Here is a 16,300-nt window from a genome sequence, read left to right as displayed (position 1 = left end):
GTGAACCCAAAAGTACACAAAGGAAAGATCTTTATTACACCTATGTTTAAAATAAATGCTTTCTTACACACTGAATGAAGTTCCATTGGCATTATCCAAGTTTCTTGCTGTTTTAGGAAAATGCCATGTGGTCTCTCTGTTTACAGAATAAAATCTGGGCTAGTTCATGGACTTGCAGAGTAAGGTTAACTGACAAGACTTTCATTGAAGTTTATACAAGTATTGGTATTATGTTCAGCACCTCATCAAATGCACTGAAAACAGCAAAATTCTATTTTAGAATCTTTGGGTCAAAAGCCAGAATTTGATTTTTAAAAAAAAATAACAATACTTTCTACCCAAACCTGGTGAAGAAATGATTCACATGTGCTTAAGGCTACCCAAACTGTGATACTCCCTGAATGATAAAGAGAATAAACAGAAATGTGAATTGATAGTTAGAATTTTGTGTGTGAAAAGAAAATAACGGTCCCAAATATTTATGAAAAATTATAGAAATTTGAGATTTTATAACTGGTTATTTAAAAAATTAACAGGCCACAGTTAATAATGTGTTAATGTGAAGAGTAGAATGTTTCTTGAAATTTTGGCCTGTGTGAAACAAAACATTCTGAAATGTTAAAACTGGTCCTCTCCTCACTCGGGGAATATCCAAGGTATGGTCACTAGGCATCAGAATGGTTACTTAAAGGAGTATCATAAAATCATGCAATGGCATCAACATCAACCACGTGTTTTCTTGACTCAGAGAGAGATATTGTGTATTGGTTAGAAATTTGACTCTGAGCCAGGCTAGCTGGAAACAAAAAAATCAGCATGATCATTTTCCAGCTGTGTAACCTTTAGCAAGTTAACTAACCTCTCTGTGCCTTGGTTTCCACACAACAAAATAAGGGTAACAGAATAACAAGAGCGTACATGTCACAGGATTCTTCAGAGGAATTAAATTAACATTTAGAACAAGGCCTGGCATCTAGTAAGTACTCAATATTAGCTTAAAAAAAATTACTTTCAAGAAATATTCATGCTAAAGAAGACTTTACTGAGAATACAATTTCATCCAGCCAAGAAATAGAAGCTATAGAAGCATCTGCTTAAGTCAGACTATATGTATCCCTCATATATATGAGTAAACACCTTAGAAAATTATTCAGAAACCGAATATGTGAGATACCAGTATGCATTCTAGGCCAAGTAATAAATGCATGCATGATGTCAGGGCAACCAAGGATTTTTAGTAAAATAGTTAATGAGATAATTTAATACTGTATTAAAATCTACATATTAATCACTTATTCAAAAATGGGGAAGAAAAAAATGATGACCCAAAGTCCATAGAAATTAAAATTAGAGATATCTGTAAATATCTTCAGAGCTTAAAGTCATGCATTTTAAAATTCTAGTCATGATTAGAGTGTGTAGCTTATAAGAACCTTGCAGCATTTGAGAGAAAGGCTTTTGTTTTTAAGTGTGTGTGTGTGTACATGAAGACTGAATCAAGTACACAGCACACTGAGGCTATATTATTATAACACAAGACCAAGTTTTGCCTGTACCTCCCAGCAGGCCTTAACCAACTGCTGGCAGGTGGCCTCACCAGATTTGTTTGTTTTCCTTCTGTTCTTTTCCCAGTTAAGGCAGCTCAACAGTGCCCTGTGATTGCAGCAATTCAAATACCTGGTGAATAGTTTCATCTTTGCCCTCTCACAATTTCAGGGGCTTTTCTCCAAAGGTGATCCTGTGTGTTTTCCTTTCCTCCTTTCCCCTGAGGACTTTGCCCTACCCTTCTCCCCCTCCCCACTCCCACTCGCTATAGTCATAAAACCACTGTGACATTTTTGGCGTTGGCCACCAGATGACGCCCTTCTCCTTACTACCAAATTTGTAACTGGTTTTTGCCAGATGTAAAATAAAATAGGTAATTTAAACGTTGGTATCTGATTTAGAAAGGCACAGGAACCAGAGGTCAAATTGCCAATGTCTGCTGGATCATAGAAAAAGCAAGAGAATTCCAGAAAAATATCCACTTCTGCACCATTGACTATGCTAACGCCTTTGACTATGTAAATCACAACAAACTGGAAAATTTTTAAAGAGATGGGATACTAGACCACCATACCTGCCTCTTGAGAAACCTGTATGCAGGTCAAGAAGCAACAGTTAGAACCAGACATGGAACAGCAGACTGGTTCCAAATTGGGAAAGGAGTATGTCAAGGCTGTATATTGTCACCCTGCTTATAACTTATATTCACTTTCATCAAGAGGCTCTTTAGTTCTTCTTCGCTTTCTGCCAGAAGGGTGGTATCATCTGCATATCTGAGGTTATTGATATGTCTCCTGGCAATGGCAATCTTGATTGCAGCTTGTGCTTCATCCAGCCCAGCATTTTGCATATGCAGAGTACATATGCAGAGTACATCATGCAAAATGCTGGGTTGGATGAAGCACAAGCTGCAATCAAGATTGCCATTGCCAGGAGACATATCAATAACCTCAGATATGCAGATGATACCACCCTTCTGGCAGAAAGCGAAGAAGAACTAAAGAGCCTCTTGATGAAAGTGAAAGAGAAGAGTGAAAAGCTGGCTTAAAACTCAACATTAAAAAAACTAAGATCATGGCATCCAGTCCCATCACTTCATGGCAAATAGATGAGGAAACAATGGAAACAGTAACACTTTCTTCTCTTGGATTCCAAAATCACTGCAGATAGTGACTGCAGTTATGAAATAAAAGATGCTTGCTGCCTGAAAGAAAAGCTATAACCAACCAAGATAGCAAAATAAAAAGCAGAGACATTAGTTTGCTGACCAAAGCCCATCTAGTCAAACATATGGTTTTCCAGTAGTCATGTATGGATGTGAGTTGGACCATAAAGAAAGCTGAGTGCTGAAGAATTGATGTTTTTGAACTGTGGTGTTGGAGAAGACTCTTGAGAGTCCCTTGGACTGCAAGTAGATCCAACCAGTCAATCCTAAAGGAAATCAATTCTGAATATTCATTGGAAGTGCTGATGCTGAAGCTGAAACTCCAATACTTTGGTCACCTGATGTGAAGAACTGACTCATTGGAAAAGACCCTAATGTTGGGAAAGATTGAAGGCAGGAGGAGAAGGGGATGACAGAGGATGAGATGGTTGTATGGCATCACCAACTCAGTGGACATGAGTTTGAGCAAGCTTGCAGAGTTGGTGATGGACAAGAAAACCTGGTGTGCTGCAGTCCATGGGGTCGCAATGAGTCGGACACAATTGAGCAACTGAACTGAACTGAACTGAACCGATCTGACTTCAAATGTAGCTGATCTTAAGAACTGATGAACAAGGCCAGAAAAATTAAGCTAAGAAACACTGAAAGAAAATGGAAATTTTATAATTGTGGTTATTTTTTAAAAATTAACAGGCTACAGTTAATAAATGTGTTACTGTGAAGAGTAGAATGTTTCTTGAAATTTTGTCCTATGTGAAACAAAAAGAACATAAAATAAACTGTTGCCTAATTAATTTTAGTATATCCTTAGTAAGGTAGGAAACAGTATGAGCAAGGAAGATTTTTGGCAGTCTGCTTTGAATATGGGAGGATATTTAAGGAGAAAGAATTTGTGCTTCCACCGTGGTTTGGAGGCAAAATGACCAATGTGTTACACTTTAGGTGATAATGTCTCTAGGGTAAAGAAAAACAATTAATTCAGCTACTATAATTTAATGAAAATAAAACATTAAAAAAATTAGAAGCAGTACGGTGATGGTGGTGGTTTAGTTGCTAAGTCATGTCAGACTCTTTTGACCCCATGGACTTGAGCCTGCCAGGCTTCTCTGTCCATGGGATTCTCCAGGCAAGAATACTGGAGTAGGTAGCCATTTCCTTCTCCAGGGGATCTTCCCAACCCAGGAATCAAACCCAGGTCTCCTGCCTTGCAGGCAGATTCTTTACCCACTGAGCTATGAGGGAAGATCCATGACCCCTTAGAAGCAGTATAAATGTCCCCAAAATAATTTAATGATGAAGTTGATTAAGTACATACATAAGATGGACAAATGCATCAGGAAAATCATGTACAGTTAATTACGTATTTATTAAAATCTACGCATTTGTTAATTTTATGTATTTTAATATGGCAATAATACTGAGAAGAAATACACAAACTGTTAATAGAGTTAGCTTTGGCTAATGGAAGGAAAGTTTCAATTCAACTCATTTTAAACTTTTCTGTAGTAAGCACAAATTCTGTGTACTTTTATCCACTTAACTTTCATAACCAGAAAAAAAGAAAAGTTTAAAATAGTTGAGATATTTGTGCCCAAATTTAGTACTTACCAAACAAACTTCTGTGCTGTATTTGGTCTGAGGCACCTGCCCTCCGACCTCCAAGACAGAGCCTTGAACATAGTTATGCCACCAGTTGTACATAGCAGCATGAAATAAACATGAGTTATTTGGTGTGTGTGTATATATACACACATATATATATGTGTATATATGTATATATTTCTATTTTCCCAGCTTTAATATGAGAGGAGTTGCTCCAGTTTACGGAGGGAAATGCCTACACCCTAGTGGCCCTGATTGGAGCAGGACTGTGAGGTCCAACACAGTAACTAACCAACCCTCCCAATCTCAATCCCGTGAGTGCTGCCAGACAGAGCTGGCCAGTGTGGCAATGGAGAAGTTAGCAGTCACATTCCAGGGTTCTTCCCTCAGGAACTTTGAAAGGAAACATGGCCGAGATTGGTTTTTGATGTTTTTCCCTTCACTTGAATCAAAGTCACTGAGTATACAGACAATGAGATAAGAGAAGAGCCATCTCCACAGCCATCTCCTTCTTTCCCCACTTAGTCCAAGTATCTGATCATCTGAATGCAGGAGCAAGGAGCTGGATCAAAGAGCCAGCCTGACTGAGCTTGACACCTATCTCTGTCCCTGGCAAGCTGTGAGATACTCTATATTAAATTTCACTTTCTTCATCTTTAAAAAAAAGAGGGGGGAAAATAGTACTGATGTCAAAGACCTATTGTAAGAACTATATGAGATAATACATGTAAATGGGCACTCAGAGAACTAAGTCTGGCACCACGTAAGAGCTTTTAAAATGTCAGCCATCTTATCCTTATCATCATCATCTTAATTATCATTTTCATTATCAGAACAAGGAGATGGTGTGAGCAGGGATCAAATCCTGTGCTACTTCAAGTCTGGCATACAGAAGAGGTATTGCAAAAGTGCAGGTGTCATTAATCTAAGGAATCCCACATGGCACCTTTGCTCGAATTAAAAAAAGATATCCTTCCCCAAGACACTTCCCACCCATTTTAGAGAAGACTATCCTAATAGGCACAAACATCCAGGAAAGGATGCCTCTTCTAGAAAAGGTGTCTCCTCGGGTTGTGCAGTGCACAGCCTTCACAGCTGTACGATAGTCCAGATCTCCTTCTGATGGAAGAGACCACAGGGCTTGGTGACAGGTGAGTTCTCAATAACAGAGGAAGGGTTAAAAGGAAACTTGAATGGGTCTAGGAATTGCCTGGATGTGTGTGCCAAATTCTGATAGAGGCATTAGAGTGTATGACCTAAGGAGAAGGTTCAAGCTATTCTCAGAGGTTTAAAGGAATCACGAGCAACCCTCCTCCACTACCCCCACCCCCAGATTTAAGGAACCTCGTTCCACAGTTAGGAGATGAGATGATGTAGGTGTACGAAGTCTGAGGTGATGCAGGAAATCAATGTAGGTTCTAAATGTAGCCTGGGATTCAGGAAAGCCGCTTCTGGGGCAGAAGTCACAGCTGGGGCCGTTTAACAAGCAGGAACTCAGAAACCTAGATGGTGAACTTTTCAAGAGTGAACAAGGAAGGTTAAGAGCAGATAGTTCCTGAGACAGTTCCCATTTCTTAGCTCCAATTGTCCTGAGCATGAAGAATGCCACAAGGCCACGTGCTCCCTGAGTCTTGAGTTCTGTCTCCGCCCCATAAGGGTCTGCAGGCTGCCCTTCATTCACATTCGGCTAAGGCATAGTTGACAGCGGCTCCTCCTGCAAAGACATGTCCAGGAAACAGGCGTCACAGACTTTGGATCCTCCCCTGACCCCTCATCCACTCATGTCAACTCTGACCATCCTCTTTCCAAGGAACCCCTGGATTTCAGGGACCATAATCTCTCATCTGCAAATGCTGAGTCTCCTTGCCTAACTGGTCTCCTTGCCTCCCATCTCACTTCCTAACAACTCACTCTCCATACCATGGAGATTGGATCCTCCTTTGCTGATTTAAGTTCCTGCATTGACCCTTTCCACCCACACCCCCATAAGAACCCAAAGGCCCACAAGGTTCTGCAGGAGCTGGCTTCTGTCTACCCCTTTTTTCCCTGTACCACAGATGTTCGGGAAGTAGAAATGCAGACTGATAAGTATGTAAAGTCAAGGGTCAAATTGATGATAATTTCTCACTCCCCAGCATCTGTCACTCTCTCCCATGTGCTCGGTTGCTTCATTTGCACAGAGCTCCCCTCATCCTCAACATTACCTAAAGAAATTCTACTTCTTCAAGATCCAGAAGCTATGGTTGATCCGCAGATGAATGTGGTCCTCCCTTCCCTTGACCCCACCAAGAACATTTGCTTCATAGGACCGTCAGGGGTCTTTAACTGCATTTACCTGTTTCAGGGATTTCATTTCCTACTAGACTTGAGTTCTGAGAATAGCAATGGTGACTTAACCTCAGAGAACCTGCACTACCTTAAACAGCCCTTTGCCAAATAATAGGCGCTCAACAGATGTCTGTTGAAATAGGAGCTTTCATTCTGAGGAGCTTTCATTCTGAGAGAAATCAGATTGGAAATCAGCAAGAAATTCCTGCTCCCAGGGAGGTGCCAGGGTTCCCAAAGAAAAAAGAAGAGAGGGCTTCTCATGGATGCCAAATCCTCTTTGCCTCCACCTGCCACACTTTCTGCAGGAAGATGAGAGTGTCCTGGGCGCCATGGTGCTAAGAGGCTTCCTCCTTCTTCCTACTCACTCGAAGACTGCCGTCTCTTTAAGATTCTGAACAAAATTCCAATAAGGAAGATGATGACGCAAACAGCAATCCCACTGAGGATTCCAGTGACCAGGGTGCCAGACAGTGAGGGCTCTAAAACAGCAAAAGCAAATGAAAGCCCATGACGCTGCCCCCAGCCCAGAGCAGACCCTCCCCTGACTGCCCTGTTGACCAACCCCAGCCCGCCCACACCAGGTTTTCTCAGCCCCTGCCTCTCATCCATACCCCAGGTGGCAGTGAGGGGCTGATCCAGGCCTGGGTGCTCCACTTGGCAGCTGTATCTCTGCTCTTCCCCAGGGAGCATGGCCAAGGCCACCCAGGCCTGGTAGGTCCCGTCCCCATTGGGCAACACATCCTCTGGCTTAATCTCCTTGGCATCCAGGAACTGCTTCTCCTTCAGCCACCTAATGGTGATGTTCTGGGGGTAGAAGTTCAGAGCCCGACACCGAAGAGTAGTCAGTGAAGAGGTCACGTGATGAGTCACTTTCACCAAAGGAGGCACTGGACAGGAAGAAGGGAGGATCTGGAGAGGGACTCTTCCTACCCATGCCAGGAAGACCAGAACATTCACTTCCTTTCTTTACCACTTTCGCTTCCCTTTCTTTACCACTTTCACTTCCCTTTCCCTACAGATTGGAGGAAGGAGTCACCCTGTGCAGACAGAGCAAGCTGTAGGAAAGACACACCACCATTTTGTGTCCTAAAATACGTTACATGATTCAGTTCTGATGTGGGTCAGTCAGTCATAGCAGCCTGTTCTCCAGTCCCACATGGAAATATGCATACCTGTTGCCCATGTGCTATGTTCTTTGTTAATACTTTAAGTTGAATCAAATGAAACTGCCCCTTGTGTGTGCATGTTAAGTCACTTCAGTCTTGTCTGACTCTTTGGGACCCTATGGACTGTAGCCCACCAGGCTCCTCTGTCCATGGGATTCTCCAGGCAAGAATACTGGAGTGGGTTGCCATGCCCTCCTTCAGGGGATCTTCCCAACCCAGGGACTGAACCCATATCTCTTATATCTCCTGCATTGGCAAGTGGATTCTTTACCACCAGTGCCATTTGGGAAGCCTGAAATTGCCCCTTATGAGGATCAAAACTGACTGAATACGTACTCTCGGTAATTTCACCTGGTTCAACCTGATAAATATTCTTGTAGGAAGGGGTCTTGTCAGATAGTCAGCCTTCATGACTACTAGTATGTTCTGTGAAAGTAGCTTTGACCCCTTAAGATTGTGCTACTCTGACCAGTTGCCTCATTAGGTAATTTCTTGCCTTGGTATTCATTCATATGAAAATTGGCATCTCTGAATCACTAAAGGTTACAAATGGGCATAGGGTTCTTGGTTAAATTGAGAGAAAAATCACAGTTACTTCTTTAGCTATGTGCATGGAAAAAAATTAAAATCATGACTCACATCTCAACTGTAAGGGGGAAACCTCAGAGCTAGAGAACTCGAGGTGGAAAACTCAGACCTCAGTTCCTTCCCAGGAAGTCACACAATATCGGCCATCTCTGAAACCCCAGCTGGGGATCCTGTACCCTGTACCCCGCCTCCACTCCTTCACGAGAGGGCCAGAGAGTGCTCCCGCCGTACCTTGCTGCTCCAGAGGCCCTCTCCCCAGCTCCAGCAAATGCAGCAGCTGCTCGGGGCAATCCCGATCCAGGTAGGCCCTGTTCTGCTTGGCCCGAATCTTGTTCACTTCCCACTCCAGCTTGGTGACTTGGGCCCTGGGCTCTGCTGCTCTCCAATCCAGTGTCTCAGGCCGGAATTCAAGATGGTCCTGCCCATCGTACCCGTACTTCCAGAACCCTCTGGTGCTGTTGTCCTCTTGCAACTCACAGCCCAGGATCACCTGCAGGGTGTGGGACTCTGGCAACGCCCCCAGCTTCGTTACTGAAACCAAAGGAGCAGGTCCCTGTTTCTGCCATTGTGTGTGTGTTAGTCGCTCAGTCGTGTCTGACTCTTCGCGACGACCCTACGGACTGTAGCCTGCCAGGCTCCTGTGTCCATGGGATTCTCCAGGCAAGAATACTGGAGTGGGTTGCCATTTCCTTCTCCAGGAGATCTTCCCAGCCCAGGAATCGAACCCAGGTCTTCCACATTGCAGGTGGATTCTTTACCATCTGGACCACCAAGGAAGCCCTTACAGGGATTACAGGAACCATTACAAGGACTGAACAACCTCAGGAAGCAAACACTTGCCCTCTTCTCTGCCCCCCAGGACCTCAAATAGCCAGGATCTCAAACCTCCCTCAAGATGCATCTGTGAAGCAGGGACACACCCCACCCACCTTGGGAAGGTGAGGCCCGCTCTTCACGCACCCTTGCTTTGGTTGTGGTTGTCCATGATCGTCCAGAAGTCCACGATGAACATGTGGTCCCAGCCTTTCAGATTCTGACTCAGCTGCAGCCACAGCTGGCTGGTGGCCCTGCCCCAGAGCCATGGGGCGCGCCGCTCTGCACGGCGACTCTCATGATCATAGGACACGAACAGCTGGTCATCCACGTAGCCCAAAGCCTCAAACAGGGGCAGCCCGAGGTCTGGTTTGGAGGCGCCCATGAAGAGGAAGCGCAGGGAGTGTGACCCTGGGGAGAGGGCAACAGGACACATAGGAGACTGGGAGTCCACACACGGTCTGAATCTACTCGAACCAGCTGTGTCTGGTCCCACCCTGTGAAAGTGGGTGGTGCCCTCCCTCCCCATGACCCTTTTTCCCCAAGACCCTCCTTGTGCCATGTGGGCTGGACCCCCTTTCAGCCCCCAGCCCCTGACCCAGAACTCACAATTCCAGCAGCCTTCCCTTGGGGACAACAGATTTTAGAAAATCCCAAGACGTGTCTAGCTAGGGCAGTTGAGCTCAGGAGTTGGTGCTCAGACCCAATTAGATCCAAGTCCAGAGGAATTATTGTCCAGCTTTTATCATTGCTTCCATCTCTAAACCCTTTCTTGTGTACAGACAGACCTTTTTTTTTTTTTTTTTTTTTTTGCCCTTTGAAGCTAATGTGTTTTTTTACAAATTGGTTTTTGGCAACCCCACGTCAAGCAGGTCTATTGGTACCACTTTTCCAACAGCCTTTGCTCACTTTTATATCTCTGTGTCACATTTTGGTAATTCTCACAAGATTTCCCACATTTTCATTATTGTTCTATTTGTTATGGTGATCTGTGATCAGTGATCTTTGGTGTTACTATTATAAAAAGATTTTGACTCTCTGAAGGTTCAGATTATGGCTAACACTTTTTAGCAATACTTTTTTAAAAATTAAGGTACATATGTTTTTTAAGACAATACAGTTGTACACTTAACAGCATACAGTGTAGTAAACACAACTTGGGCATGTACTGGGAAACCAAAAACTTTGTCTGAGTTGTTATCTTATGACGTTCCCTTTATTGTGGTTGTCTGAAACTGAACCCACAATATCTCTGAGGTCTGCCTATAAATGTTTGCTGTTAAATGCTGGCAAATGTGCTGATAAATAGCTCAGGGTATCTTTCAGCATCAAAATAGTTCCAAATCAAATGCAAATGTGAAAAAAACACCCAGAAAGCCCAAAGGGACAGGCCTTGGGCAGGTGTGAGTTTTCTTATGCATTCCCTTAATTCTAGATGGGGGAGTTCAGTGTGTATCCTCGATGCCTAGAACAGTGTCTGGCATGTAGTCGAAGCTTAATACATACTTGTTGGATGACTAAATGCCAAGTTCTAGATTTCGATCTCTGACCCTGAACTCTAGATTCTTACTCTCCAACTCTTCCTATATGATACCACCAGTTGGATGACTCATTGGAATTTCAAACTTGAACAAGTCTAAAATCAGGCTCTTGGTTGCCCCCAAACTGCTCTTTCTTCTACCTTCACCACCTTGGAAATGACACCACCGATCCCCCTGTTGCTGAGGCTGATAAAATAAAGATAAAATAATAATAGAGCCACCTTGACTTTTCTCTATCATATGAACCTTCATAGATCCCTCAGCAACTTCCTTTAAAATAAATCCAGAATAGAGTTATTTCTCACCACCACCTCTGCTCCCACCCAGCCCAGTCCATCATCTCTTGCCTGTCTGCTTCACCCTGTTTTTTTTTTTTTTTTTTTAATCACTGCTCCCTTCATTCTGCTTTCCATAGAGCAGCCAGAGCAATCTTTTCAACAGTTATTCTTGATCACATCACTCCTGGTTTGGAGTCCACACTGCAACCTGTGAGGCCCTAGGGGACTCACCCATGGCTCCTTTGCTGAACCCATCACCTGTTCTGGGCCTCCGGAGCCCTTGCTCTTTCTTCAATCAGGATATTTATTTTCTTAGGGACATCTGGCAACACCTGGGGACGTTTTTGGTTGTCACGACCAGGGAGTGTACTAACATCCAGTACGTAAAGGACAGTGACCCTGCTAAATGTCCTACAGTACACATGACAGTCCCCACAACAAAAAATGTCAATGAGTGCTGACGTTGCAAATCCTTGCCAGGTCCCCCTAGCCTGTCTGGGAAGCGCTGCTCCCAATGAACATCACCCTTACTTACTTCAAGTCTCTGCTCAAACCCAGCTGGGGACAGTGGCCTACCCTGACCTCCTCGCTTCACAGGTTACCCTGATGCTCTCTATCCCTTTGTGTATTGTCATCCCTATCTACTCAAAGGCAAAGCATCGACTCGACTTGGCTCCCTGCTCTTGATATACTTGTAGTCAGTGAAGACTTTCCTTCATCAGACTTTATGATTTAACCTCTACTGCAGAGTAACTTTTAAGAATTGCAACTATGAAGAGCCCTGGGTAACACTGACAAAGTTACTGGTGAGCAGGTCTTATTTTGTTCTCATCATCTATAAAGTATGGATACATATACGACCTACCCTCCAAGTGTGGTTGGGTCAATGTATAAAGCATTCAGAGCTGTGCCAGACAACGGTGAGGTCAAACACTGTCAGCCAAGATTACAACCAGTAGTAGGTACTTCATGTCAGAAAACCAGACTATCTAAATTCTTTGTAACCTGGGGAAAGGATTTAACCTGAAGTTGTTAACCACTAATAAAATCAAGATATGAATAGTTCCTACCGCCCGAAGGCTGAGTAGAGTCAAACCAGATCACAGATAGGAAGGTGATTTAAAATTTAAATGTCTTACATGCTAACTATCATCTCTTTGGCCTCCTTTATATACAATACTATTAACATTGCAAATTAACAACCCCAGGCTGAAAAGAACAGTGAGAATCAGTTCAAAAGTTCAAAAATATCAGGCAGGTTATTTTTCCAGGCAAAAGAACAGTCCCCAAGAGTAAGGCCTCTGGCCGAACTCTCAAGAACCTCCTATCCTCAGTCTGTGCCAGAGGTTCGGAAATGGAAACCCGGCGGCCTTCACTGTGTGTTTACTCCCAGCCCTTAGAGCCCCCGGGTGTGGAAACACCGGAGGGGGCACTCCGGCCAAGGTCGTCCTCGGTGAGAAGAACTTCCTGTTTGGGGCGGGATCGGCGGTGAAAGGACACAATCGAAGTGCGTGCCTGCTAAGTCGCTTTGGTTAACAGCAGAAACAAGAAAACCGAGATCGGAGGCCAAGGACCCCTAATCCTAGCTCGACCTCAATGAGAGATTTCTATTCTAAAAGCGTCCAAGCTGGGAGAAGGAGTAGGTGGTTCCGAGCGCCAAGCCGTGGCAGCAAGGACAGAGAGTGGGCGGGGAGTGGGAGGTCAAGGTCTTGGGACGGGAGGTCCCCTAACCCCATCTGCACTTTCTGTGGCCCGCATGCCCCCCGGGAAAAGCTGGGGGAGGGCACCGCGCACAGGGCTGAGCAGCCGTTCGGAGCTTAGCGAACTCCCAAGCGCTAAGAAAAGCTAGTTTCGATTTTGCCTCCCCCGCCGCGCCCCTCTAGCGCCCGCAGCCCCCGGACTCACGCGGCGGTCGCCCCTGCGTGGCCGCCGTCCGCAGGAGGATCAAGAGGAGAAGCGCCGGCCGGGCTCGCGGGCCCATTTTCCCGGCTCGGACCGCGCGTCCTGGCGCTTTTCAGCCGCTTGAGTAGGGCGGGGAAACGGGGATGATCCAAGAAGTCACCCTGGAGCCATTGCCGAGGCTCTGGGGATCCCAGATGAAACTTCCTGGCCAGTGGGATCCTTTTCCGGGGCTGCTGCTGAAAAGAAATGGGTCTCCGGCGCTAGAACTCTCTGTCCTGAAACCCAGAGTACCTGCTTGGGAAACACTCGGTCACACAACTGTCTCTTTGGTTTTTTAAATCCCGAGAGGATGCTGATTGAGAATATATTTAATGATTTTATGATCTAAATATTTACCATTTAAATATTGAATAACTTGAATATTCAGGTGCACATTTTCAAAATTTTTAAGTTCAACTTGCCAATCTTGATATTCAACTTACGAATATTTTTTGCATAAAAACTTCATTTTATTCTTTCATCAGAATTTAGTTAAATCATAAACTTAATAGATTAGAGCCTATCTATTGCCGTATCTTTCATAGCTTTTATAGTTACATTTCATGAACTGCTCATTGGAATCCTCTGGAGAATCGTAAAACCTGTAGATGTTCTCCTATAGCCCCCGGACACCCATTTAATTACTGTGCAATGCCACCAGGGCACTGGGATTTTAAACAACCCCCTCCCCCACCCCAACACAACAAAGTTTGAGAACTACTGTCTTAGACTTTTCAAAAGAATATTAAAAAATATTTAGGAAAAAGGATTTTCCTAAAACCTTTAAATACCTGGTAAATACAGTGATACCTTTAAAAGCACGTATGCAAATTTTTGCCATCCAAGAAAAAATTCAAACTTAGAAATTTTGGAAAGTATGGGGATATGAAATAGGGTGGAGAAAATGTTGAACATTGATGATGAGTACATGGGAGTTGACTGTACAATTTTTTTTTTTTCCCTAGGTGACAGCTTTACGGACATAAAATTCACTTACATACAATTCATCCATTTAAAGTTTAAAATTCTAAGGCTTTAGTATATTCATAAAGGTGAGCAACCATATCACAATCAATTTAGGACATTTTCATCCCCTCCACAAAGAAACCTTTCAGTAGTACCTTTTAGTCATCATCTCCAAATTCCACCACCCGCACCCCCCCAACCAGTCTCTAATCTACTGTTAAAAAACAAAATTCAGCACAGTAAATTTTAAATATTGAATTGACTTTATTGAATGATTCATGAGTCAGGCAACATACCATCTAGTAAATTGAGGAGAGCTCCAAAGAACTACAGAAAAGGAAAAATGTATCTTTACTATGGCCTTTTTCTGGCTTCTCAGAACCTCCATCTGCTCATCTGTGAAATGGGGATAATAAACTCTGATCATCAAATGATACTCTACATGAATGAAATTTTACAGCTTTTAATAGATAATGACACTCCTAGAGGGTAATAATAACAGATCTGACAGATTAGGAACAAACTATTTTGGTTTAGAGTGCCATCAGAACGAATGACATAGCATAATGAAGTGTCTCATTTGCAAAGAGTTTGAGGCCAATGCAACGACTATTTTTGTCAATTGTTATCTTTCAGCTCTTCCAAGAGCCTTTGAAACTTTAAGGGAGAAAATGTCCTCTATATTTAATATCTACCAGTGAAAACTGTCCATATATATTGTTTTCATTACCGATGAGAAAAACAACAAAGTCTACTCTTGCTCACTTTAGTACAGTTTTTGTAAACTACCCTATTATATCTTATTTCTGATGAGTATATGTGTGTGCCATAGGGGCACATACAATCTGTAAGGCAAAGTTATATTGCAAGCCACTTGAACTCTCTGTCTCAATTTTCTTGTTTTGTAAAGAGGTGGTGATAATAGCTACTCCACAAAATGATACTTAGAATTAAGTTTAAGAAACCCCCAAGTTGATAAATGAAGCCCTCAACAAAGTTCCTGGCAAATAATCAGGGCTAAATTATATTTATTATTATTGCCTGTCCAAATATAATATTAATATCATCAATGACCTTTTTTTTTTTACCTGAGGATGCTGCTCCCTACCAGGTGACAGATCAGTATCCTCTTGCAGATTGTCTATATTGTGGTTAATGGTTATTCCACAATTAATAATAGTTTTAGAAGATAAAACATGTGCAGTCTCTTTAGGTCTCTGGATTCTGGGTACTTTTCTTAGGCCATGCTACACAGCATGTGGAATCTTAGGTCCCCGACCTGGGATGCAACTCATGCCCCTTGCATTGCAAGTGTGGAGTCTTAACCACTGGACAGACTGGAAGTCCCTGGGGTTCTTATGCCTAGTTTGCTGCTCACATTTAAGACACAATTAAAGTGGCTTCTCCCCAAGGTTTCTACTCCCATGATAGGATAAAATTGGCCATTTCCTCCATTTGTCTCTACAGTATACTAACAGATGTAAAACATTTCTATCCATTCTCTTCTCCTATATTTTCCCCTTTATTCTAAACTGTATGTACAATGGGGGTAGTTATGTGTGCGTTTCCTCCTTATTAATTGTTAAAAAAGTGAATGAATCAAGCACTTGTTTCTAGTACGTTTGATAATGTTTTCCTCTTTATAGAGTATTGACTCCAAAGGGCCTATTGGCCAACCTAGTGCTTGACTACTCTGGGCACTTAGTCCACTCTCACAGCCTCTCAATACTGTCACGTCATTTGTAGGTAATAATCATTTCTGTCCATCAAGAGACTATAAGAATGAGTTTGAAATTTTCTGAGTAATATGTCAACCCAAAATTAATGATTGATGACTTAGCCAGGCAGCCAGGAGCATCAGCTGTCCATCAAGGGCAGTGTGAATTTGGAGCATCATCTAGTGTCTATTGGAGTCAATGACATCCCATAGTAAATGCTTTGGGCAAAGAAGGGCTGAGGCCGGAGCAAACTCACTTATTAAAGGTTTAATTGGACTTTTATACAACTTACACTTTAGGGCAGTCCACTTCTTGAGGCTTTGTTTGGGGCATGTGTGTTACACTGAAGGTGCTGGGTTGTTCTTAAGCACATTGCTAAGTCACAAGCCCTCTACATCATTTTATCCTTATTAGTACATAGTGTAATAAGTTTGTTACTGCAATTATTATTATCACCATCATTATCATAATTGATAACCCTTAACCGGGAGAGTTCCAGTGTTACTATCTTTGCACAATAGTATTTGTTGTTGTTGTTTTTTTCCCTGTCATCCTCCTCATTGGTCATTTTTACTTTAAAAATATAAAGAAAAGTAATTTAGCATTTTAAAAATTGCTTTTATAAGGGTCTAGGGTTAACTTCCAGCAT

The 16,300-nt window shown here is 43.0% G+C and overlaps 1 protein-coding gene across 2 annotated transcripts; it reads right to left on the bottom strand.

Moving 5' to 3' along the window:
• Window positions 1-2,519: 2,519 nt before the first annotated feature.
• On the bottom strand, window positions 2,520-13,152 carry HFE (homeostatic iron regulator). Of its 2 annotated transcripts, none has more exons than XR_011462163.1 (6): window positions 12,932-13,152; window positions 9,355-9,618; window positions 8,626-8,925; window positions 7,252-7,527; window positions 6,928-7,119; window positions 2,520-6,026 (listed from the first exon to the last, which is right to left on the bottom strand). XR_011462163.1 is itself a non-coding variant. In XM_005892217.3 (6 exons), exons 1-6 carry the CDS (start codon window positions 13,005-13,007, stop codon window positions 5,986-5,988), a joined length of 1,071 nt encoding a protein of 356 aa, XP_005892279.2. In that variant the 5' UTR covers window positions 13,008-13,151; the 3' UTR covers window positions 2,522-5,985. The 2 variants fall into 2 exon arrangements, 1 of the variants encoding a protein (XP_005892279.2); XM_005892217.3 differs by having other exon boundaries at window positions 2,522-6,026; window positions 7,006-7,119; window positions 12,932-13,151.
• Between the last annotated feature and the right edge of the window lie 3,148 nt (window positions 13,153-16,300).

Source organism: Bos mutus, chromosome 23, assembly GCF_027580195.1.
Source record: "Bos mutus isolate GX-2022 chromosome 23, NWIPB_WYAK_1.1, whole genome shotgun sequence".
NCBI classification, from domain to species: Eukaryota; Metazoa; Chordata; class Mammalia; order Artiodactyla; family Bovidae; genus Bos; species Bos mutus.
Note: the sequence above shows the minus strand (reverse complement) of the source record. Positions and strands in the feature narration are given on the sequence as shown.

Excerpts from the sequence above, each read along its gene's own strand:
- HFE (XM_005892217.3), bottom strand. The coding sequence starts at position 13,007 with ATGGGCCCGCGAGCCCGGCCGGCGCTTCTCCTCTTGATCCTCCTGCGG. Across the intron at positions 9,619-12,931 it reads CACGCAGGGGCGACCGCCGC|GGTCACACTCCCTGCGCTTC; the intron begins GTGAGTCCGGGG and ends CCCTCTCCCCAG. Across the intron at positions 7,528-8,625 it reads AGGGCCTCTGGAGCAGCAAG|TGCCTCCTTTGGTGAAAGTG; the intron begins GTACGGCGGGAG and ends CTTCCTGTCCAG.